General features: G+C 46.2%; 1 protein-coding gene across 1 annotated transcript in view; it reads left to right on the forward strand.

Moving 5' to 3' along the window:
• Positions 1-21,800: 21,800 nt before the first annotated feature.
• The window catches only part of LOC123450372 (protein NRT1/ PTR FAMILY 5.14-like), a 50,085-nt gene continuing 45,627 nt past the window's right edge, over positions 21,801-26,258 (forward strand). Inside the window, exon 1 of the mRNA XM_045127662.1 lies at positions 21,801-22,001. Within this exon, the coding sequence (XP_044983597.1) occupies positions 21,801-22,001 (201 nt within the window). The remainder of the gene's footprint in view (positions 22,002-26,258) is intronic.

The raw sequence follows: 26,258 nt of genomic DNA on the forward strand, positions 1-26,258 counted from the left end.
GTAAATAAAGGGATCCATGGGTTCAGAAACCCATGCCCTTTCCTCCCAAACCATCCAAGAAAAAAGATGATGAGGATTTTGAGCGCTTCGTTGAAATGATCAGACCTGTCTTTCTGTAGATGCGTTTGACTGATATGCTCAAGATGTCTCCATATGCTAAGTACATGAAAGATATTGTGACTAATAAGAGGAGGATACCTGAGATTGAGATTACAACCATGCTCGCCAATTACACTTTCAAGGGTGGAACTCCGAAGAAACTAGGTGATCCCGGTGTGCCCACTATACCTTGCTCCATTAAAGTCAACTACGTTAGAACTGCTTTATGTGACCTTGGGGCCGGTGTTAGTGTTATGCCTCTCTCTCTTTATCGTAGACTTGAACTCTATAAGTTGACACCCACTGAAATCTCTCTGCAAATGGCCGACAAATCAACTGCTTTCCCTATCGGCATTTGCGAGGATGTGGCTGTTGTGGTTGCTAACACCACTATTTTAACAGACTCTGTTATCTTGGATATTCCCGAGGACGATGCCATGGCTGTCATCCTCGGAAGACCCTTTTTAAACACCGCAGGGGCTGTTATAGATGGCAACAAAGGCAATGTCACTTTCCATGTCAACGGTAATGAACATACGATGCACTTTCCGAAGAAACAATATCGAGTACATTGCATCAATGCTATCGAAAAAACATCATCGATTCTTATTGGGAGCTTTGAATGCCCTATTCCTTGTGTCAAGATGAAGTATGACTTGATTGTTGGGGAGATACACATCCCCATTGAGGTGACCTAGTGTCTGTTTGAAAATTCTCCGTCTTCTTTTGCGATTCGAAAAGGTTTTGTCGAGAGGGTTTGATTAACCCCATTGACGGATTTCTTTCGATGACCATGAGATGGATGAATCGAGGAGGCACAAACCTCTGTTCCAAGATTTCACTTTCGATTGCTTAGAAGAAAAATGATAGATTTAGTTTAGTTTTCCTTGTTTTCTGTTTTAGCGTCCGATAGAAAAGTACCCCGAAAATCGAAGTTCTCCGAACGCTGTGAAAATCAAGTATGCTTTTTTCTGGAATTTTGGAAAAATTCTGAGACAAAGAGCTTGTCTGGGGGCCACACCAGTGGGCCACAAGACCTAGGGGTGCGGGCACCCCCCTGGCCGCACCACCCAGGCTTGTGGGGCCCACAGGCACCCCCTCCACTCATTCTTGCTCTCATCTGGTTCTCCTACCTCCAGAAAAAATCGTTTCGTAGCTCAAACCCGTGGTCTTGCTCCTCTTGCTGGGATTTTCAATCTCCTTGCTCAAATCACCGTTCTCCGAACAGTTTTGGGGAAATTACTCCTTGGTAAGTGACTCCTCCATTGGTCCAATTAGTTTTTGCTCTAGTGCCTTATACTCCGCGTAATTTTGCTGCCTTGGTGACGATGTTCTTGAGCTTTGCATGCTGATTCTAGCTGGTCCCAAGTAGTTTTGATGCGTAATATGGTCTCTAGGCACTTGTTGGAGTAGTTGCTACTAGTTCAGTTGAACCTTGTTCACCTTTCCTTTGGGTCACTGAAAATTTCAGAAAAGGAAGATGTTCAGGAGAAACTTTCATGGTGGTTCCTCAAGCAAGACAGGTCCCCGTCTTGAGATTCGGGAGCCTGATCCTTACCAACCTAGGGACGCACAAGTTCAACCATGTGAATGGCCTTCTAATGAATTTATGATTGAGGCAGGCCTCAAAGATGAGTTTGATGCACTTGTTCACAACGTCGGACTCGAAGAATTCATCTCCGATAAATGTGAACAGTATGTTGCTCTCACTGCCTCTTTTGTTCGTAGATTCAAATTTTCAGCTGGCCGTGAAACATCGGTACTGTTGGATCTCTATGATAAATCGTATACCATGGATTTAGAGGATTTTAATAGAATTTGCAAAATACCTACTTGGGGTAGCCTAAGTGATCCTCCTAAATCTTTGGTTAGAGATTTTTTGCACTGGTATTACGGCTGGAGAAACTAGAGACATTATGAAAGGATCGATATGATTGACTAGAGGGGGGTGAATAGGCAACTACCAATGTTTAACTTTTCTAAATAAATACGAAGTAGCAATCATAAAGGTTCACTAACATGTCACTAGAAGGACAACCTATATGATGCTACGTAGTAACGAGTAACGAAGCACGTAGGAGATACTCCACAACACCAACATATACAAAGTAAAGGTAAGAGATAACCACAAGTGGAACCGATGAAGACGAGGATGTGTTACCGAAGTTCCTTCCCTTTGACAGGAAGTACGTCTCCGTTGGAGCGGTGTGGAGGCACAATGCTCCCCAATAAGCCACTAGGGCCACCGTATTCTCCTCATGTCCTCGCACAATGCAAGGTACCGTGATTCCACTATAGGTGCTCTTGAAGGCGGCGACCGAACCTTTACAAACAAGGTTGGGGCAATCTCCACACAAAGCTTGGAGGCTCCCAACAAGACCACGGAGCTTCACCACAATGGAATGTGGCTCTGAGGTGACCTCAACCGTCTAGGGTGCTCAAACACCCAAGAGTAATAAGATCCGCAAGGGATTAGTAGGGGGAATCAAATATCCTTTGGTGGAAGTGTGGATCAAGGCCTTCTCAAGCAATCCCTAGAAAATCAACAAGGTTGATTGGCTAGGGAGAAAGATCGGGCTAAAATGAGCTTGTGGAGCAACAATGGAGCTTAGAGAGGTTAAAGGTGGGCTCAAGGAAGAAGGAGATGCCTTTATATAGTAGGTGGGGCAGATCCAACCGTTACCCACCTACCACATAAATGCACGAGCGGTACTACCGCAACTCGAGCGGTAGTACCGCTCCCAGGAGCGGTACTACCGCTCCTGGGAGCGATACTACCGCTCAGCTCCTCACCAACCACGGTAGTACCGGGGGGTACTACCGCGCCACCCCCTCCGTGGGAAAGTATGTGAGAAAAGGCCCGTCGGTGGGGTAGTAAAATAATACTACCGCACTGAGGGCGGTAGTACCGCCCTTGGAGCGGTAGTAAAAAACTACTACCGTTCTTCGGGCGGTAGTACCGCTCCGGGAGCGGTAGTAAAAGTTTACAACCGCACCTGGGACGGTAGTACCGCTCCTGGAGCGGTAGTAAAAATTTACTACCGCTCTGAGAGCGGTACTACCGCTGTGCCAGCGATACTACTGCTGGTACAACGGTACTACCGCTTGCCTTTTTTCACATAGGCAAGTAAAACACAATGGTGCTCCATTGACGCTAAAATATGGGTGGGTACATGAGGTGTGTGCGTGAGGATTCCACCCAAACCTTTCCGACGCGGACCCCCTCTTGGTAAGAAGACTTTCCTATGACTCAAACTAGGAAGAGAAATGTAGAAGAAAATCCGTCTTCGAGATCCTCCGAGGGGCGTCGAGTCATCTTGTGCCCAGAGGAGAATATTCTGAAATGCTCAGGACACAAGATTAGTCCGCACAACAATTTTCATCAATCACTAAAACCACTTAGGAGAAATATGCCCTAACAATCTCCCCCTTTTTGGTGGATTGATGACAATGTTGGATTTGCATAAAAAAATTGAGTTAGGCATATGCAAACTTCAAAGATAACACAAGGGGGCTAGTTTCCTCTGGGTATGTGCATACCAACAACTAACCACAGAGAGAACACTCCCCCTAGATTATATAGACTAAGCCATCCTTACTACATACGTACGCGAGATGAAGAATATTGAAGCATGGCAAAGCATGTGAGCAAAGGAATACTGGCACAAGATACTATGTCTCACAGGTTAATAATAACATGATAAAACTGAGACAGAAGATAAGCAAGATAAAACTTATATCTCACATTAAGATAGGATCTGACGACTCTGTCTCAACCATAAAGCAAAAGTAGCGAACGAAAGCAACAAAGTTTTATCAAACCAATAGACCAGAAAAACTAGAGAACGAGAAAATCCTACACTCTCTCCCCCTTTGGCATCGAAACACCAAAAAGGCAGAGAGGAGCCCTAACACCCAGGTGGTAGAAACATCAGTCAGTGTCCTCCTCATCACGATACTCCTCATCGGAGCCATCGTCGGTGTCCTCCTCCTCCTCAGATGCAGCCCACTGAAGATGATGCTTCTCCATCCATGCCGCCTCGGGGGTGATCTCACTCTCAGAACCGCTGGAGAAGGGTATGTCAAGCTTCCTCATGATCAACTTGTTTCGCTGGCGACTCTCCTTCTGAGCAACATGTGTGCTGTACTGGCCCTTGGCCTGCATACAGAACAGGGTCTTCATCCTGTCAGTGAGCCGTGTGGCCCAAGACGGTGCCGCAGATGTGTGGGAACCCTCACCCTCTCGAGGAGCCTCTGGAGGGGCCTCATCCTTAGCGCCTAGCAGATCGTCATCAGAATCCCTTGGGGCAGCCTGACGAGAGGAAGTGTTGGCCCATTTGTCTTTCTGACGCAGCTTGATGGGCTCATGGCGGACCCAATCAGGAGCAACAAACTCAGCCCTGGGGAAGATCTTGGTCCAAGTGGCCTTGATAAAGTAGAATAGGTAGGGACCGTAGATTGGGACCTTAAGGTTAATGACTGCAGAGTAGAGTTCAGTCCACATGACATGAGAAACATCAAGGAGCTGAAACTGACGATTCTTCGCTTTCTGACACAAGAGGAGCATGTCTACCAGGTAGGAGTGCACCTGGTCCTTGTTGCCAACCCTGGGAAACAGTGTGTTGCGAAAGATCCGGTGCATCACATCCAACAAGGGGTTCATGACATAGGATACCTCGCCAGTGGGGGTGTGCTTCACAGAGAGGTACGGGAGTAGCTTCTCCTTTGGAGCGGCTTGGGCCTTGGCATGGGGGCGCAAGCCAGCAGCAGTAGTGAGGCCCTCATCCCTGACCTGAAGAAGATCCATGAAGTCTTTCCAGGTAGAAGTCAGCTGCATTCCATTTGTCATCCAAGTCATAGTACGGGCGTCATCACGGTGAAAGTGCACTGTAGCAAAGAAGTGAGCTACAATGGTAATATCAAAATCCTGGTGAACCGAGACGAGGTCCGCAATCTAAAGTTGCTCCACCATAGCAATGGCCTCCCCAAAGTAAGTCATGTCCTTCCTCAAATGTTCAAGATCTATCCACTGCACCAGGACATAGAGGTTCTTCTTTGATCTGAGCACATCTTCATAGATTAAGAATTGATCGCGAGTCCAAAACTGTTCACCGCCAGGGAACTCCTCCCTATTGTTGGCATATGGGTTGAGCTTGCGACGGTGTTGGAACTCGGCAAGCAGCATAGTTTTCCAGTTGACTGAGGGCTTCTTTGGAGTAGGCTTCTTGAACGTGCGCTTGGGGGCATTGGAGCCTTCAGATGGATCAGAGGAAGGTCGCTTGTAGCTGGTAGTGCGAGACGGGTTGGAACGACGGGAACCACCACCTGGGATACGCAAAACAACACACAAAACACGAAAGAAGGGAGAAACAAGTCAAGGTAATGAATAAGAACGACCAAAAACCCCATAGAACACAATAGATCAGTGTGTGTGCACAAAGGGGAGCGGTAGTACCGCAGGTGGAGCGGTAGTAAAATTTTACTACCGCTCTGGGAGCGGTAGTAAAATTTTACTACCGCTCTACAAGCGGTAGTACCGCTCCTCGAGCGGTAGTACCGCACCACGAGGGGCGGTAGTACCGCACGGGATGGCCTAATCACAGATCTAATCAAATTTGACGTGAAAAAACTTCTGGAGAAGATTGAAAACCGTAGATCTGGATCCTATGTAGGCCTAGGCACACACACCACCTATGCAAGGAATCATATTACTTGAAAAGCTACCACTAACTCCCAATCACGTTGCCATGAGACCATATGCCCTATCCCTAGAAGGAATCAACGAACAAATCATAAGATTGCAGATGAGGGGCAGTACCGGTGTCCATGGCGCGTGGGGAAGAGTCCCACCGGTCGGAATCGGAGGACGATGGCCGGATAGGGAGATTCGGCGATGCCTTAGGGCAGTTTTTGAGGAGAGGAGAGAGAGAGACAGGGAAGAACTCGGGGCATATGGGGAAAAAGAAAGGTCTCCCGGCCCTTTAAATAGTCCCCTGGGCGAGGCGGCGCGGTAGTACCGCTGTCAACGCGGTAGTACCGCTCTACGTGCGGTAGTACCGCGCCCAGAGCGGTAGTAAAAAATTAGTACCGTGCTGGGGGCGGTAGTACCGCATGGTGAGCGGTAGTATCGCTCCCCCAACGGTAGTAAAATTTTACTACCGTGCTGGGGGCGGTAGTACCGTGCTTGAAGTCACAAAAATGGCCAAAAAGAGCTCTCTACTCCTTAGGTGGTGGAAAAACTTGATCAAGCCAAGAGAAAATCAAAACACGGAAACAAGAAAGACACACCGAAGAAAGAGAAACAACACAGAGACTCCAAGGGAGAGGGCGGTGGCCTAGGCCACCAATGTTTGAGACAAATGGTATGACACCGCAAAGAATTATCCTTGGGTTCATGACCATATCTCGTCTTTCAAGCACAGGTGCCATTTGGTGGTGGCCAAAGTGAAAGACTTGATCGATTTATGCATAATGGGGGGAGGGAAAGTTCATTGAGAGAACGACACTCCCCCCATGTGCATGCCTACATATAGAGCAAGATGTAATGTAGAGTGAGGTGCAAAGTGCCTAGTTTCAATCCACATTACTTGAATCAATGATATTTAACTCATGCCTTAACTCCCGGAACCTTGCTTCATCTAGGGGCTTAGTGAAAATATCTGCAAGTTGCTCTTCAATGTTGATGAAGTGAATCTCAATATCACCTAGCTTGATATGTTCACGAATGAAGTGATGGCGAATATCAATGTGCTTGGTCTTGCTGTGTTGAACCGGATTGAGAGAAATCTTGATAGCACTTTGATTGTCACATAGGAGAGGCACATTGTCACAGGTGACACCGTAGTCCTTTAAAGTTTGCCTCATCCATTGCAACTGGGCACAACAATTTGCAGCTGCTACATACTCAGGTTCGGTGGAGGATAGTGATACACAATTCTGCTTCTTTGAAGACCAACTTACCAGTGAACGACCAAGGAATTGGCATCCTCCAGAGGTTGACTTCCTCTCCACACAGTCGCCTACCCAATCTGAGTCAGAATAGCCCACTAGGTTAAAGTTTGCTCCTTTGGGATACCATAGACCAAAGTTTGGGGTATGAGCCAAATATCAAAAGATTCGTTTGACAGCCATGTAACGACTTTCCTTTGGTGCGGATTGAAACCGTGCACAAATCCCTACACTCAACATGATATCAGGTCTAGATGCACAAAGATAAAGGAGGGATCCAATCATGGAGCTATATACCTTTTGATCCACTGCTTTACCATTGGGATCACTGTCAAGCTTGCATTGTGTTGGCATGGGAAACTTGACCGGCTTGACATCCTCTAACTCAAACCTCTTGAGCATGTCTTTAGTGTACTTGGCTTGTTTAATGAAAGTCCCTTCTAAGCCTTGTTTGATCTCGAACCCGAGGAAGAACTTCAACTCACCCATCATAGACATCTCAAATTTCTCGGTCATCAGTGCAGCAAATTCTTCATTGAAAGATTCGTTAGGAGAACCAAAAATGATGTCATCAACATATAGTTGGCATATGAACAAATACCCTTTGACCCTCTTAGTAAAAAGAGTGGGATCAATCTTCCCAATTTCAAACCCACGATCTTGTAATAACTCAGTAAGATACTCATACCACGCACGTGGGGCTTGTTTAAGGCCATAGAGTGCCTTATTAAGTTTGTACACATGATTGGGGAGCTTGGGATGTTCGAACCCTGGGGGTTGTTTGACATATACCAACTCACTTAAAGGACCATTAACAAAGGCACTTTTCACATCCATTTGTTGTAATTTGAAATTATGATGAGAAGCAAATGCAAGCATCATGCGAATAGATTCTAAACGAGCAACAAGGGCAAAGGTTTCACCGTAGTCGATACCCTCGACTTGGGAGTAGCCTTGAGCCACCAATCTTGCCTTGTTTCGAATCACAATCCCATTGGCATCTTGCTTGTTTTTGAAGATCCATTTGGTCCCGATGACATTATGTTCCTCCTTTGGCCTTGGCACTAAATCCCAGACTTGATTGCGCTCGAAATTGTTGAGTTCTTCATGCATGGCCATAAGCCAATCCTCATCATCGAGCGCTTCCTGTACGTGTTGAGGTTCACAGTACGAAATAAACGCGTGATGCTCACAATAATTTGTTGACGAGTGGATACTCCCTTTTTCAAACTACTAAGTACATTCTTCATAAGATGTGACTTGACTCTCAGCTTGTTCGCAATCTTGGCTGCGCGACGCTCCAGGAGTTCTTCATTGGATAACTGGGGAACATCGACTTGATTGCTTTGCGTGCCCTTGCGTTTTGGTCCTCCCTTGGCACCAGTACCCCTTTTAGGCGCCCTAGAAGGGAATTGAGAGACAACATCCTGATCAACTTGATCTTCGACTTGAGCAGGTTCACTAGTTTGTCCTTGTTCTTCTGGTTGCTCTTGATCTTGATTTTATGCTTCTATTTGGTGTGGATCATGTGGTTGCACTTGATCTTGATCTTGAGCCGGTTCGGAACCTTGGGTGAGTGCCTGTACTTCATGGGGCACGTCACATCTTTAGGCACTTGGTCTTGATCTTGAGCTTGTTCAACTTGTTGAGGGTCTTCTCTTTGTTCATCGGAAGCGTGTGGGACTTGTGAGGATGATGGCTCCACTTGAGTAGAGCATTGTCCTTCTCCTTCGGCCACAAGGGGTTCCTCAATGGGGAGTATTTGACCAATCCCCATTCTTCTTATGGCTTGAGGAGGAATTTCATCACCTATATCACAAAGACCACTTTGCTCCACTTGGGAGCCATTATTTTCATCAAACTCCACGTTACACGTCTCCTCAATGAGTCTGGTGGACTTGTTGAGGACACGGTAAGCATGAGAGTTTGTAGCATAACCAACAAAGATGCCCTCATGTGCTCTAGAATCAAATTTAGCTAAACGTGCACCTTTCTTGAGAATGAAACACTTACACCCGAATACCCGGAAGTACTTGAGATTGGGTTTGTTTCCGGTGAGAATCTCATATGGGGTCTTGTTCAAGCCTTTGCGGATATAGAGCCAATTTGACGCATGACATGATGTGTTGATGGTTTCGGCCCAAAAGTTATATGGAGATTTGTATTCCGCCATCATAGTTCTTGCAGCGTCTATCACCGTCCGGTTCTTCCTTTCCGCCACACCATTTTGTTGAGGGGTATATGGTGCCAAATATTGATGTTTTATTCCCTCATCACCTAGAAACTCATCCAAGGTGTAGTTCTTGAACTCGGTGCCGTTGTCACTTCTGATCATCAAAATCTTTGCTTCATGTTGACGTTGAGCTTCATTAGCAAAGTTGATAACAGTCTGTTGAGTCTCACTCTTCCTCTTGAAGAAATATACCCAAGTGTATCTTGAGTAATCATCAACAATCACCAAGCAGTACTATCTGCCCCCAAGACTATCAAATGATGGCGGACCGAAGAGATCCATATGAAGGAGCTCCAACGGTCTCTTAGTGTAAATGAGAGTCGTTGGACGATGAGCAGTTTCATGGATTTTTCCTTCAATGCAGGCACTGCAAGCACGATCTCTGGCAAAACTCACATTTGTTAGTCCACGAATATGGTCCCCTTTAAGGAGACTTTGCAAAGATCTCATATTGACATGGGCTAGTCGGTGATGCCAAAGCTAGCCCACATCAACTTTAGCCATTAGACATGTTGCAGTCTTAGTGGGTCGCTTTGAAAAGTTCACCACATAGAGACCATTTTCGACATACCAACATAGGCTACTTTAAGAGTCTTGCTCCACAAAAGGACCACAGTATCAAGATTAAAGAATGTGGAGAAGCCCATGATTGCAAGTTGACGAACCGAAAGTAAATTATAAGCAAGGGACTCAACAAGCATGACCTTGTCAATAGATAACTCTTGAGAGATGACCACCTTACCAAATCCCAATACTTTTGACAATGATGCATCGACGAATTGGACATGGGTGGGCATAGATGGGGAAGGATGCACATCCACCACTAAGTCCTTGCTTCCGGTCATATGGTTTGTTGCTCCACTATCGAGCAACCATGACACCCCTCCGGAAGCAAACTCCTGCAATAGATCAAGGCTTGGTTTTAGGTACCCATTTTTAAATCGGTCCTTTAATGTTAGAGACAAGGGTCTTAGGAACCCAAATAGCACATTCAATGTACTCATAGTAAGAACCAATAAATCTGGCATAAACATGCCCATCACCAGCACGACATAAAACATAGGAAGGATTTAGTTTGCCAGCCGTGTTGGTAGGAATGGTTTTGCCCTTCTTGGTGCTCCCATTTTCCACCTTGTTCCTATTCACCTCCTGAGTCCCTTCGCCCTCTTTGACAAAGATGTCCATGAGGGTGGGGGATCTGTTGTTCCTGTTCTTTCTTTTTCTTTTAGACTTAGATGTAAGTCCAAGCCCCTCCTTTCCTACCGCACCCTTTTGATTGCTCAAAAGGTCGTTCAGGCTCTTCTTGCCTTGGATGCATGACACAAGGCCCTTCTCAAGTTTATCCTTCAACTTGGCATTTTACTCCACAAGATGTACATGCTCACAACAAGGGTTAGTTGTACAAGCATTATCAATTAAAACAAAAGGAGGGCAAGTAGAGATGTCCTTGGTAAGCTTTGCTTGAAGTTGATCATGAGACTCTTTCAGGGAGAAATGACTACCTTTCAAGGCCTTGTGAGCCTTGTCAAGTGTGTCAAACTCCATTTTGAGTCTGTCATGGTCAACCCCAAGAGCATCCTTTTCAGACTTAAGCATACGAGTAATAACAGTAGCATGATCTAGTTTCTTTTGCAATTTAGCACAGTCATCGTTGTATGACTCCTCAGGAGCCAAACGAAGAATGTGCTCTGTTTCTAGAGCAATAGAAAGTTCAGCAATCTCATCGGCATAGTCACGACTATGACCTTGCATCTCGGAGATGGTCTCCTCATGAGACTCGATGAGGTCATTAGCCTTACCCAATTGTTCCAAAAGAGCAACAAAGTGCCTCTTGGTTTCTCCTTTGATAGTACACAGAAATTTGTCAAGATCATGCTCATTAAGTTCCACAACATCACTATCATCAACACAATTCAACAATGAGGGAGCACTAGTGATGTTGGTCTTAATGTTGGGTGTTACCTGAGTGATACCTTTAGCCATGAGGCACTTGGCGATGTGATTATCGTTGGGGGCGTTGAAGAGGGACACCTTCTTGGAAGGAGGAGTGGCAATGGCGACAGTCGTAGTTTCCACCATATCATCGTCATCATCATCATCGGAGGGGTACTCTTCAAGTGCCACCATACCCTTTGGACGGGGTTTCTTGACAAAGTTGTTCTTGCTTGGGAATGACTTTGTTTTGTCCTTGCGAATGAGCTTGCCTCCATTGTCTTCCCTCTTCTCATTAGGACATTCCGCCACGAAATGGCTCACATTACCACGGTTATAGCATATCCTCACTCGTTGCTTGGGTTTGAACCCACTTGAGTTGTTCTTGGTGAAGTTGGGTCTTGAGTTCCTCTTGTTGCCCCAGAATTGCCTGGACGCAAGAGCCATGTGCTCGTGATAAGCATACTTAGTGTCTTCAGGGCAGCTCTCCTCTTCTTCATCCTCCTCTTCTTCTTCAGAAGCAGCCTTTGCCTTCAAAGTAAGGTTAGGTGAAGCTGTCTTTTACCGAACTCGAGCAAGTGCATTGTCAGCGGTCTCGTTCATGACTGACATTGCAATGAATTCATCGAACACCTCACTGGAAGACAACGAGTGGAAATCTGGTCGTTGGCGAATGACTGATGACATGGCTTTGTTGAAAGGGATGATGGCCTTAAGAAACTTGTGCTTGACCCATGTGTCATCCACATCCTTGCTCCCATGATCCTTGAGAGCAACAGCAATAGCAATCACCCTCCGATAGAGATCACGAGGGTCCTCATCTTCCTTCATTACAAACTCATCAGCCTGATCAAGTACCACTTCATAGTTTGACCGTTGAATGCTAGAGCTTCCCTTGTATAGCACCATAATGTGCTCCCAACAGTCCTTGGCCAGAGAGAAGGGGCGCAAGTGAGGAAGATCTTCAGGTGGTACTGCGGACTGTAGAATAAACAATGCGGAGTGATTATATTGATTGTCCGCTTCTTCTCTTGGAGTGAGGTTGCTCGGGTCATGAGGATAGTAGCCTTGCTTGATGATTCTCCCTAAGTTTGTTGAGCTTTGATTCAAATGTTACCGAAGTTCCTTCCCTTTGACAGGAAGTACGTCTCCGTTGGAACGGTGTGGAGGCACAATGCAACCCAATAAGCCACTAGGGCCACCGTGTTCTCCTCACACCCTCGCACAATGCAAGGTACCGTGATTCCACTATAGGTGCTCTTGAAGGCGGCGACCGAACCTTTACAAACAAGGTTGGGGCAATCTCCACACAAAGCTTGGAGGCTCCCAACAAGACCACGGAGCTTCACCACAATGGAATGTGGCTCCGAGGTGACCTCAACCGTCTAGGGTGCTCAAACACACAAGAGTAACAAGATCCGCAAGGGATTAGTAGGGGGAATCAAATATCCTTTGGTGGAAGTGTGGATCAAGGCCTTCTCAAGCAATCCCTAGAAAATCAACAAGGTTGATTGGCTAGGGAGAGAGATCGGGCTAAAATGAGCTCGTGGAGCAACAATGGAGCTTAGAGAGGTTAAAGGTGGGCTCAAGGAAGAAGGAGATGCCTTTATATAGTAGGTGGGGCAGATCCAACCGTTACCCACCTAGCACATAAATGCACGAGCGGTACTACCGCTCCTCGAGTGGTACTACCACTCCTGGGAGCGGTACTACCGCTCAGCTCCTCACCAACCACGGTAGTACCGGGGGGTACTACTGCGCCACCCCCTCCGTGGGAAAGTATGCGAGAAAAGGCCCGTCGGTGCGGTAGTAAAATAATACTACCGCACTTAGGGCGGTAGTACCGCCCTTGGAGCGGTAGTAAAAACTAATACCGTTCTTCGGGCCATAGTACCGCTCCGGGAGCAGTAGTAAAAGTTTACTACCGCACCTGGGACGGTAGTACCGCTCCTGGATCGGTAGTAAAAATATAGTACCGCTGGTACAGCGGTACTACCGCTTTCCCTTTTTCACATAGGCAAGGAAAACACAATGGTGCTCTATTGAGGCTAAAATATGAGTGGGTGCATGAGGTGTGTGCATGAGGATTCCACCCAAACCTTTCCGACGTGGACCCCCTCTTGGTAAGAAGACTTTCCTATGACTCAAACTAGGAAGAGAAATGTAGAAGAAAATCCATCTTCGAGGTCCTCCGAGGGGCGTCGAGTCATCTTGTGCCTAGAGGAGAATATTCTGAAATGCTCAGGACACAAGATTAGTCCGCACAACAATTGTCATCAATCACTAAAACCACTTAGGAGAAATATTCCCTAACACATTACACAAGCTACCATGCGGAGTATTCATTTTCCTGCTTGCATTACTTTGCCCTCTTCATAAGGAGATGCATTAATGGCAAGATTGAGCATTGTCACCTCTGCGCACCCGACCTTAGTATCCTTAAGAGCGCAGTGATAGGTGACAAAAGCTTCAACATGGGAGCTATTATAGCAAGGAGGCTGAATAAGAATGCTATTGAAGGGGATTTTTTTGGTGGGATCTATGCCACTAACATAGCAAATTTTCTTGGAGTACCCATCCGCGAAGGAGATCCCCCACTCCATACAACTTTCCTTGACCGCATCGCTTTGACACGCTACCAGTTCCATGAGAGGGATGACGAATCCCTCCTATACCGTTTGATATTTAACCGGCAGCGTGTTTTCCATATTACCCTTCCTTCTCCTGCCTTCTTTGACTTTTAGGTAAAACGGAGATATTACATAACCAGAGGAGAGGTAGAGGAGTATGAGAGGGAGGCAAAGGTTGCTCGTCTCCGTGAGGCAGCTATTTAGGCAGTGGCTGCAGCGCTCCCGTATAACCCCCATTATGATTTTGGGTTTCGCCAGGACCATCCTTGGGAGTAGACCAACATAGGCCAAAAGCCTAAGCTTGGGGGAGTACGTGTTTTCACCGACTTTACATTCTTGCTTATGCTTTCACTTTGTTAGCCGGTGTTCACACTTTGCCACTGTATCATCCATGCAATTTATTTTCTTTTTCTCGTTTTCTTTTCGTGTGTCTATCTAGTTTGAGAAAACCCAAAAAGATTTTATTTTTCTTCTTTTGCTTGTTGGGAGCTTTCCCGTGTAGATAGTTTTCATTTTCTTTGGGTCAAGGTAGAAGACCATGGTTACACTGTTTAGTGGCTCTTGCATGCATACCTGTTTAGCTTTCAAAGAGCCATATTACTTTGTCTTCTCTTTGTGTTTGCCTGCAGATTCCAGCTTTAGTCCAATGCACGAGCACTCTTATTATTGTTCACATCATTCGGTCGTGCAAGTGAAAAGCAATAATGATGATATATGATGAAGTGACTGAGCCTAGAAAAGCTGGTATGAACTCGATCTATTTTGTTTTTGTAAAAATGACTAGCTCTCGTGCCTGATTTAGCTTTGTTCTGAGAGAAATATGTTTGCAATGACAACTTAGAGATCATAGTTGCTTATGCCATGCTTACTTAGCTAGGAGCTTATAATGGTTTGTCTTGGTTGCCCACATGAATGTTGAGATGACTATGATGTAGTATGATAGGATGGTATCCTCCTTTGAATGATTCAAGTGGCTTGACTTGGCGCATGTTCACGCATGTAGTTGAAACAAAATCAACATAGCCTCTGTGATGTTCATGTTCATGGTGATTTATGTCCTACTCATGCTTGCACTCAATGTTAGTTAATCTCAATGCATTTTGATGACTGTTGTTGCTCTCTAGTTGGTCGCTTCCCAGTGTTTTGCTAGCCTTCACTTGTACTAAGCGGGAATACTGCTTGTGCATCCACCTCCATAAACCCAAAGTTGTGCCATATGAGTCCACCATACCTACCTATGTGCGGTATCTACCTGCCGTTCCAAGTAAATTTGCATGTGCCACTCTCTAAACCTTCAAGAAATAATCTGTTTTGCATGCCCAAACCACTCATGTGGTGATAGAGGGCTATTGGTATCTTCCATGCTAGGTGTGTTATCCTCGATATGTGTTTATTCACTATCATTCACGAGAAAGGGGCCGGTAATTGGAATTCCCAGTTCCATCCTCAAATCGAAAATATAATTGCAAACAAAACTCCCCCAGGATTGTTGTTGGTATGGACGGTACCCGAGGATTCGGCTAGCCCTGGAGTGTGATGGATTGGTGGTGGGGGAGTCAAAACTTTACTTTTCTGTTTGGGAACCGCCTATAGCATGTGTAGCGTGCAAGATGTTGAGAACTCTTAGTCATTGCGTTGACAATGAAAGCATGCCACCCAAAATTATTATCTCTGTTTTCAAAGCTTGAGCGCTGGCACCTCTGCAAATCAATGCTTCCCTCTGTGAAGGGCCTGTCTATTTATGTTCCTCTTGAGTCATCCTCCTCTTATAAAAGCACCAATTAGAGAGCGCCTCTGTCATTTTTATGCTTTGCTTTTAACTATGTTGAGTATGACTATGACTGGATCTTCATTGCCATGAGTTACAATGTTTAGTCAGCCCTTGGTCTTTGAAGGTGCTCTGCATTTATGTTTTGCGGTCTCAGAAAGAGCTAGCGAGATACCATCTATTCGTACTGCCTCATGTTGTTTTGATTGAAGTGCTGACACTTGAGGCTTATTATTATTTGCTCGCTAGTTGATTATGCCATTGATATGAGTTTATCGTGAGACCTAGATGTCATTTGCTTATGTGGTTTGCTTGTGATCTTGCTGAAACTATGGATATGAGTTAGACATAGTTGCAACAACAAGATCAAACAAAGTTCATCAAAGTTTTTTTTCTTTTGTCTCTTTCAGTTTGTCAACTGAAAGCAAGGCTTCAAGCTTGGGGGAGTTGATACGTCTCCGTCGTATCTACTTTTCCGAACTCTTTTACCCTTGTTTTGGAATCTAATTTGCATGATTTGAATGGAAATAACCCGGACTGACGCTGTTTTCAGCAGAATTGCCATGGTGTTGTTTTGTGCAGAAATAAAAGTTCTCGGAATGTCCTAAAAATTTACGGAGATTTTTTCTGGAATAAAAGAAAAATACCTGCGCAAAGATCCACTTGAGGGGGCGTGCCAGTGGGCCACAAGCCCACAGGCCGCGGCCACCCCCCTAGGTCGCGCCGTGCAGGCTTGTGGGGCCCACGTGGCACCACCGCCCCCAAACTCAGCTCTATATCTTCCGTTTCACCTGGAAAAAAAATCAGAGAGAAGGTTTCCTCGCGTTTTGCAATACAGAGGCGCCGCCACATCCTGTTCTTCATCTGGAGGGCAGATCTGGAGTCTGTTTCGGGCTCCGGAGAGGGGAAATCGTCGCCATCGTCGTCATAAACCTTTCTCCATTGACAATTCCATGATGCACTTCATAGTTCGTGAGTAATCTCATCGTAGGCTTGCTGGACGGTGATGAGTTGGATGAGATCTATCATGTAATCGAGTTAGTTCTTGACGGGGATTGATCCCTAGTATCCACTATGTTCTAGATTGATGTTGCTGCTACTTGGCTATGCTTAATGCTTGTCACTAGGTCCCGAGTGCCATGATTTCAGATCTGAACCTATTATGTTGTCGCCAATATATGTGTGTTTTAGATCCTATCTTGCAAGTTGTAGTCACGTACTATGTGTTATGACCCGGCAACCCCGGAGTGACAATAGCCGGAACCACTCCCGGAGATGACCATAGTATGAGGAGTTCATGTATTCATCGCGTGTTAATGCGTTGGTCCGGTTCTTTATTAAAAGGAGAACCTTAATATCCCGTAGTTTTCATTAGGACCCCGCTGCCACGGGATGGATGGAGAATAGATGTCATGCAAGTTCTTTTCCCTAAGCACGTATGACTACATACGGAATACATGCCAACATTAGATTGACGAACAGGAGCTAGTTACATATCTCTGTGTGTTATAGTTGTTACATGATGAATCACATCCGTCATACTCATCCATCACCGATCCACTGCCTACGAGTCTTTTACTACCGGTCCTCGCTATGTTACTTTGTCTAGGCTTGTCCCTTCCTAGAAAAGGGATTGGGCCACTTTGGTGCTGCTGTTGCTACTGCTGTCACTTTGCTGTTACTGTTGCTAGTGCTGTTACTCTGCTGCTGCTGCTACTACTGCTGTTCCTTGCTACTCCGCTGTTACTCCTTGCAAGACTTTTTCTGACACCGTTGCCGGGGAAGAATATTACCCGTCCACGGGCAACTTACTGGCGCCATTGATATAACAGTTAGGAATAGTCTGCCGTCAACAGATCATTTCTGGTACCGTTGTTATCATACTACTTTGTTATTGATACTTTGCTTGCAGACACTAATCTTTCAGGTGTGGTTGAATCTGATAAACTCAGCTGCTAATACTTGAGAATATTCTTTCGCTTCCCTTGGCGAACCAACAAATTTGGGTTGAATACTCTACCCTCGAAAACTGTTGCGATCCCATACGCTTGTGGGTTGTCCACTGGCAGAAGGAGTACGCGCGCACCACCATTGAACGACGCCTGGAAGCACACCGTCATTCCGACAAGTGCGATGGCGTAAATGTTAGCAACCCCGCGCCTAGTGCTGGCGGAAACCTACCTTACAAGGTCGGGTGTCTTGCCTTCACACGCGAGGTACGGCAAGTCCGCTGGCCGTCGAGCCAGACTTTCAAGCCCGAGTTGATGGAAAAATATGACGGGAAGCTCAACCCGGTGTAGTTCTTGGGTATCTACACGATTGTTGTCAAAGCCGCCAGAGGGAGAGACGAGAAGGTGCTCGCCAACTATTTCCCTTTGGTGCTCAAGCCGAATGTGAGATCGTTGCTGATGCACCTGCCAGAGAATTCCATTGCATCGTGGGCTGACCTATGCAATGACTTCGTTGGCGCCTTCACTGGTGGTCACCAGGAGCCAGGACAGTCCATCGACTTGCAGGTCCTCCCGTAGAAGGAGGGTGAAACCATGCGAAAATACATCCAAAGATTCAGCAAAGTACATCACAACATTCCGGAGATACACCCCGTAGCCGTGATTGCCGCATTCCACTCGAACATGCGCAATAGGAGAATGCGGGACATGATGAACGTCAAACTCCCGAAGACCGTCAACGACCTGTATACGTTGGCGGACAAGTGTGCTCGCACTGAGTAAGGAAGGCGACTCCGAGGAGAGGAAGCGGGCATCAAAGTCAACTCCGACGAGGATGACATTCCCCTGGATCAAAGGGGAGGACCATGAAGTGCAACAAGAAGCGCAAGAGCAAAGTAGTGTTAGCCGTCGAAGGCTCTGACAGCCTCAACACCGACAAGAAGGTGAAAGCCGAGACCCCCAACAAGGAGCTACTTCGTGTGCTAATTGCCGGTAGGCCGCCGCGTTAGAGAAGGCCGGAAAGGCTGACGGGCCATACTGCTAGATCCATCACACCAAGGGACACGATCTCCATGAATGTCGCCAAGTCGAGCATCCTGAATACATGAGGTGCGACAAGGAGAAGGGCCAAGATAATGCTGCCAGGAAGGGTTGTGGCGGTAGAGCAGGCCTCCGCGGCGAGGCCCCACAGCAGAAGGAAAAGCCTGCCAGAGGCCGTGAGAGGAAAGAAGGCAACGACGCAAGTGATGACGAAGACGATGGAGAGGATTCCAGCAATAGGGAGTTCCAGATGGAAATCGATGCCATGTGTGTTAACATGGATTCATCCTTGCACTCCTCTCGCCGCCAGCTCAAACAGTGGGTGGGCGAGGTTAACGCCATGGAGCGAGTGGCAGAGTCTCAAAGACCACTCGAGTGGTCCTACACACCTATCATCTTCGACGAAGAGGATCACCCTGACCGCGTTACCGTGGTCGGGTGTTTGCCGCTGTTGGTTTCTCCGACAGTACGCAACCTCAAGGCCAGCAATATGTTACTTGACAGTGGGAGAGGGATGAATCTGATTTCTCCCGAGGTCGTCAAGAGATTGTAGATCCCCGACGAGTTCATTCCAAGTGATCAACCCTAGCACAGGCCAGCCAAAGGGAAAGATAACTTTGTCGGTTACATTCGGTGGAGAGCTCAACTACTGGACTGAAAAGGTCGTGTTCGATGTGGCCGAGCTCTCCTTCCCATTCAATAGAATCCTTGGGTGACCAGCCTTGGCAAAATTCATGGCAACATCCAACTATGCTTACAGTGTTTTGGAGATGCCAGGCCCCATGGGAGTAATTTCCATCCCATCCGACAAGAAGCACGCCATCATTTGCATAGATTAGATGTGCTGAGACGCGGTTGTGACGCCCTCGATTTAATCATACGCTAATCATACACGCAAATGCGTACGATCAAACTCAAGGACTCACGGGAAGATATCACAACACAACTCTAAACACAAATAAAACCATATCAGCTTCATATTACAAGCCAGGGACCTCGAGGGCTAGAATACAGAAGCTCGATAAACACACGAGCCAGCGGAAGCAATAATATCTGAGTACAGACATAAAACATGGGGTGCCTTAGAGAAGGCTAGCACAAAAGAAACACGATCGAACGAGGCGAGGCCAACTGCCTGGGAACCTCCTAACTACTCCTGGTCTTCAACGACCTCCACGAAGAAGACTCGATCGGGGGGGGGGGGGGGCAGACATCGGCAGCAAACTCCATCTCCTGGGCTCCAACATCTAGTCGCAGCAACGGATCAAGGGGGCAAAGGGGGAGCAAAGCAACAATGAGTACTCATCCAAAGTACTCGCAAGACTTACATCAGAACTATGCTAAGTATGCATCATCAAAGAAGGGGGGGTTATATGTGGACTGACTGCAGCAATGCAAGAATAGAGAGAGAAGGCCTAGTCCTATCAAAGACTAGCATCTTCAGGGTCTTGCAGCAATAGACGAGAGTAGAGCAAGGTAACACAATTAATAGTCATATTGTTGCAGCAATATTAATATGACGCCTAGAGATCCTCCCTCGACTCCCTGCGAGGGGGAATCCGAGGTATCACCCTCATTGGATCCCGAACGGTGTAACCGTCAAGGTGGACCTAGAGGAATCACCCTCGAGGGTCCAACACTTGAGGTGTTGCACGACAGAGGCATGATCGGGAATGGTGAAAGAGGAATCACCCTCGATAACCACGGCCGACTAGCTGTACGACAAAGATATCATCAGGAGTGCTTAGCGAGGTGTCACCCTCGGTACCAGATATTATGTCTGTAGCGTCGCACAACTAAGGGGATGTAAGTGTTGTGCCGGGTCTCGCTCGTCGATCAGGGATCGAGATTTGAAAACAAAGCGGGGCAACTGGACTACGGGGTCAGAGGGGAAGACTACTCCACCTATACTAAACATTTTTAAAGGTGCAGTATTGAAAGTATCAGTTCATCAAAAAAGGCTATGCATCGGCAATAGTAGCTAACTACAATAGTAGCAAAATTCTAATGCAAGCATGAGGAAGAAAGAATAGGTGATATAGGAACGATCAAGGGGGTTTGCTTGCCTTGCTCCTGTGCGGCAAAAGGCTGGTCGGCAGGGTTGTAGATGTACCCGGCAGCAGCATCAGTCTCGGGGTCTACCGGTAAGAAGAAGGGGAAGAAACAATAAATAACAGCAACAGGTGCAAAACGATGCAAAACATGGTAACATGCAGGCTAGGCATGAGCTAACGCAGTAACATCTGTCATAGACGGGTCGGAAGAATATCACATGATATTTTTCGGGTCTCGGGCTACTACCGGTCACACGGAAAACGATGGAAAGGTTCTATGTTTGCTATGCTAGGGACGCGTGACACACGAATGGACCGTGTATCCGGGTTCGTCTCGTTCCGCTGATCAACTTTCATGTTGAAAATATTTTGATCTGACTTACGGATTATTTTATATTAATTTAAAGTTTTATTCAATATTTAGGAATTAAAAACAGATTTAATTAAATCGCTTAAAAGCAATTATGACATCAGCATGATGTCATGCTGACATCAACAGTTGACTAGTCAACTAACTAGTGGGCCCGTGTGTCATAGACACAAGTTTTTTTAATTAGGTTTAATATTAATTAATCAGATTAATTTTATTGGGGGACCCACGTGTCATATTCTAATTATTCTAATTACTTTATTATCCATTTAATTAATTAACTAATTAGTTAAATAATATATCTTATTAATTAATTAATTAATTAAAACATATTTTTATTTTTATTTTTTATTCTTATTATCATCTTTTTAACAACGGGTGTGGGGCCTCCCTGTCAGTGGGAGTGGGGGGTGTGTTGGCCCCACCGGTAAGTGACAATGGTCTAATACACACACATATTCATATTTACGTACATACATTAAACGTAAGGTATTCTTTTACATACAGATGCCTACATACGCAATACATACATGCATTATACATAATTCATTTTTTCTTTTCTTTCATCTCTTTCTCTAACCTCCTAGACATGTCTCAACTCACAAGAACCCTCTCAACAGAGAGAGGAGGAAAACTCCACCTCCACCAACAGGGGCACAACAGCACCGGAACGCGGCGGGGATCGCCGGAATGGAACCGGGAGAGGGAGGAGGAGAGGATGGCCGGTGCCCGGAGCTCACCGGCATTGACGGGAAGGCCCGAAGTTGCCGGAGTCCATGGGGAGTCGGCCTGGTTCCAGCGAAGAGGAGCTCCCGGTGGTGGTGGTGGCCGGCGGGGAAGCTCCGGTGACGCCGATGGGTCGGGGCCGACCAGATCCGTCTCGGAGGAGGGGCAACGCCCGGATGGGTCCGCCGGAGGGGGGGGCGCCGATGCTGTACGGATCCGAGGTGGGGAGCTCCGGTCCGGGGAGCCGGGAGGTGCTTGCGTGGAGGAGGGAGCTCCGACCGGTGGGTGAGGGTGGGAGGCACGGTCGGGGAGCGACGTGCAGGGAGGTTGGGGTCGGCCGGTGCGGAAGGCAGGGAGGCCGGCGTGGTGGGGGATGAGTAAGGGCCGGCGAGACACCGGGAGGGGCGGCGGTGGCGCCGGCTGGTGGAGGAGGCGCTCATGTGGGGGGGGGGATTTGGGAGGCAGGGGCCCTCCCGGTGACGAGGGGGGCGCGACCACTGGTAACGGGAGATGGTGGAGGGGAGAGGAGCGACGGGCACTTGGGTGGGACGACGTGTAGAGCGAGAGGGTGACGAGGGGGAGGGAGATCGAGGGGAGGGAGGAGTCGGTCACCAGGGGGGAGCGAGCGACGAGGGATCTGGGGGAGGCGATACGGGGCTGTAGCGGTAGGTGGGATAGGTGGGGGGTGACGAAGGAGTTGCTCCCCTCGTCCCTGGTGGTGGCGGCAGGAAGTGGGGAGGTGTGGAAGGAGTCGGCGCTAGGTTCGATGCTGGGGGCGCTCGTGGGTGTGGCCGGCTGGGCCACTTTGGCCCAATCGGCCAAGGGCTTTGTTGCTTTTTTTGCATTATTTATTTATTTTTCTTTATTTTACTTTCTTTTTTTCTATTTTTGTATATATAGCTTCTTGTTTTAATTATATAGGAATGAAATAAATTTTAAAAAGCCCGGTTCACTTTATAATTTATTAGGGATTTTTTATAACTCCCTCTACATTTTATTTTAACATTATAACTTCTCGTTTGATTTTAATTTTGAATTTACATTCGAACTGTCTCAAACAATCGCGAGATCAATGATAGGAAACACGGTGACATGGCATCCTTTGCATAGGTTTACCGTAGTTCATTACCGAGATTACTGTAGCCTAATCCGGGGATGTCACAACTCTCCCCTACTAAAAAGAATTCTCGTCCCATGAATTATGAGGTAAAAGGAAATAGCTCGGGCTATTCATCACGAAGATGATCCTCGCGTTCCCAAGTGGCTTCATCTTCGGAATGATTTGTCCACTGCACTTTAAGGAACTTGGTGACTTTGCGACGAGTCTTACGTTCAGCCTGGTCGAGAATGCGGACCAGATGCTCTTTATAAGAGAGGTCTTGTTGCAGCTCAAGCATATCATGATCCACTGCTCGAATAGGATCCTTGAAGCAGCGGCGGAGCTGAGAAACATGGAAGACATCGTGAAACTGAGAAAGGTTCGCCGGCAATTCCAATTGGTAAGCCACTCTTCCACGCCTTTCGAGAACAGTGAAAGGACCAATATAGCGAGGAGCTAACTTGCCGTTGATCTCAAAACGATGTGCACCTCTCATTGGTGTGACACGAAGATAAGCCTTTTTGCCGGGTTAATAGACCATATCTTGATGTGAAGGTCATACTGAATCTTCTGACGAGAGTGAGTAGCCTTTAGATTCTTATGGATAATGTGGACTCGATCTTTAGTATGTTGGATAATATCCAGACCAAAGAGTGATTGGTCCATTGTACAATGGCTCTGTAATTCCATACGAAGCCAAGTGTAAAAGGATACCTTGGAGTCAAGGGTGTATAGTAGAGTCAGGTATCAATCATGTGGAACTTTAGGTAATGGGTCCACCATGTGGGACGAGAGTAGACAGAGGGGTGACATATTATACGGTCTTGGTAGCAAGACATGTCAGATGATAACCTGTCAGTTATGTTGGCAACAACGTCGGTACCAAGGGCGGGGGACGAATAGAACCATTTTCCTGCTCGTTGAAACAAGGCGGATCAATAGGCAAGGCTCTCGTCCGCCGGCGGTTACCGAAATGTTATCCACAATAGTAACAGGGTTTTACTGGCAGAGTTATATACCGAGATTTTTACCTAAGCAGGGAATTAACACTGCTTAGATGAGATATGCCACAAGAAAGGTCAAGTAGACCAATGGGAAAGAGGATGTGTTCACACACTCAAGAATTTAAAGTATACCATTCCCGAGGAAAACATAGAGTATGGTATACATGATAGGTCATCAAGTACATAACCATTTAGGACAGTAAAACCGAGCCTAAAGCGAGCTCTCTTAGCGTTTTGCGTTTCTGACCGTCTGTTTTCATGATCTGGACATTTTCGGCCGTCAGATCTTGTGATGGCCAAGCTGTCCTATGGGCTGCTGTTCCAGAGGCCGAAACCAAGCTGTCCTATGGGCTGCTGTTCCAGAGGCCGAAATGAAAGCCTGTCGTAAATTGGGCCATCGGCCAACCCATTACAGCGCTCCACTAAAGAGGCCCATTGCTACGCTTGGTTCCATCGATGAGGAATACATACGAGCGACCACGTCCATCCAGCGTTGAGAAAACTGGTTGCTACCAGAGAAAATAGGGGATCGATGCGATACATACAAAGAAGGGGATCAATGCAGCCACTGTGGGTGATGCGGCGATCGATAGATCCAGCCGACGCAGGAGATCGATCTACGAAGGGCGAAGGGGGAGGATCCAACAGACGCAGGTGATAAAAGCCGACGCCTCGTTTGAGCGAAACTGCTCCACCGAGATTTCAAGGAGGCAATTATTCTTCAGTTTTTGTCCACCGTTTATGGCGGGGGTGATGTGCATGTCCTTCCCGCTACCATGGGGTACAGGTCTGTGCATATATATATGTGTTGCCTCCCATACCACTCCTCTCTCACCTTTTCCACTCCCGCAGCAGAGCATGAACCATGATGCTCGTCTAGATCTCTCTATATTTCTGTTCAGTTCATGTAATGATATTTTGCCAAGCAATTACAGTATCATAATACCCTCTCATTCCAAAAATTGAACATATAGATTCCTTGTTGTCCTTCCGCGTAATCAGTTACATGATTCTTTTCCCTACTACATGTAGCTTCAAGTGTCAGCTGCAAGTAAATCTTCTTTTCATAAATATTTAGATGGAGATTGCTTTCTTTCTTTGGGCTATCCCTTCATTTTTCATAGAGAACAAATAGTTATTTTTATCCGGAGCTACCAAGTTACAAGTATTCAGATATCATCGTGTTTCGTTCAGGGAAATGGTCGTGTGAATCTAAATTGATGTGTTTGTTTCACTAATGCAGGTGCATACATTCATCAAGCATATTGGCTGGTCAACCAAGCCTTATTGAGAAATTAGTCAGCCTCTCCATGGCTCAGGCAGAATATTTGATTCATAAATGTTTGTGGTGTGCTTTCATACTTCAACTATGTGATCTGGAAACTATACTCTCACTATTGGCAAATTCAGGCACTGTGGTAAGACACCCTGGTATACTCACTTATTATTATTCTAGCTGAGCTTGTATGTCACAGCAATAGAACACTTGCATGCTGAAAGATTTTAGTATTTTGCAGAGTTCTTGTAAAGTGAAGATTAGTTATGATATTCTAGGTTCCACACTATTGTTTGGTAATTTTTTAACGCCTTTAATTTGATGAATGGGACATCTTGTGTTATTACAAAAAACATGAGTTCATTGATGTATGAGAGCATGCCGTTTCATTTTTAACAAAATCGGGAGCAGAATGCTCCTTCACTTGAAAAACATAGGTGTACAAGAAAAATAAATCAAAATGTGTTGATGAGACGGAAACCCATCATTGTATGTCTCCATCTCCGGCCTATAGATATCCTCCTAGTAAAAGACGTTTTGCATCCCATGGTTATAATTCTGGTTTTAGTACTTATCTTCCTCTCCACTTATACTATTGGTTATTTAATGGGTCATGTGAAATCTACTCAAAATTAGACACCAACTATTATTTAGCATAATTCATAGAATCACACCGTATTGTAGCTATGTTATCAATGCCTCGCTGAAGTTTGCCAAAATCAAATCCTTAGTTTCTGCAATCACATTCATGCATGTCTGCTCTTCTGTATTATGAACACTGCAGTGACTCTTCTAAGGTGTTCACATTGCTTGCTATTTTCATTTGTTATTGTGATGATAGTTGTGCTAATAATAGGCAGCTCAACTCTTGCTTAAATCATTGTTAATTACTCTTTCCTTTATAAGAGACTTTCACCAACTAATCCATATAATATGCATTCACAGGTTATATGTTGGACTGAATGGACCTTTCCTTCTTGTGATACTAGCAAGACAGTGTAGCCATTTAATTAAAGGAAACATGATTTAACTTCTGAAGCTGAGCACCCACCGACATAAAAAATTGGGACAAATATAAAAGCAACATGTAGTGTACTATTGTCAGAATGGTACTATCAGTACCACCCAC

This window comes from Hordeum vulgare, chromosome 4H (assembly GCF_904849725.1).
Source record: "Hordeum vulgare subsp. vulgare chromosome 4H, MorexV3_pseudomolecules_assembly, whole genome shotgun sequence".
NCBI classification, from domain to species: Eukaryota; Viridiplantae; Streptophyta; class Magnoliopsida; order Poales; family Poaceae; genus Hordeum; species Hordeum vulgare.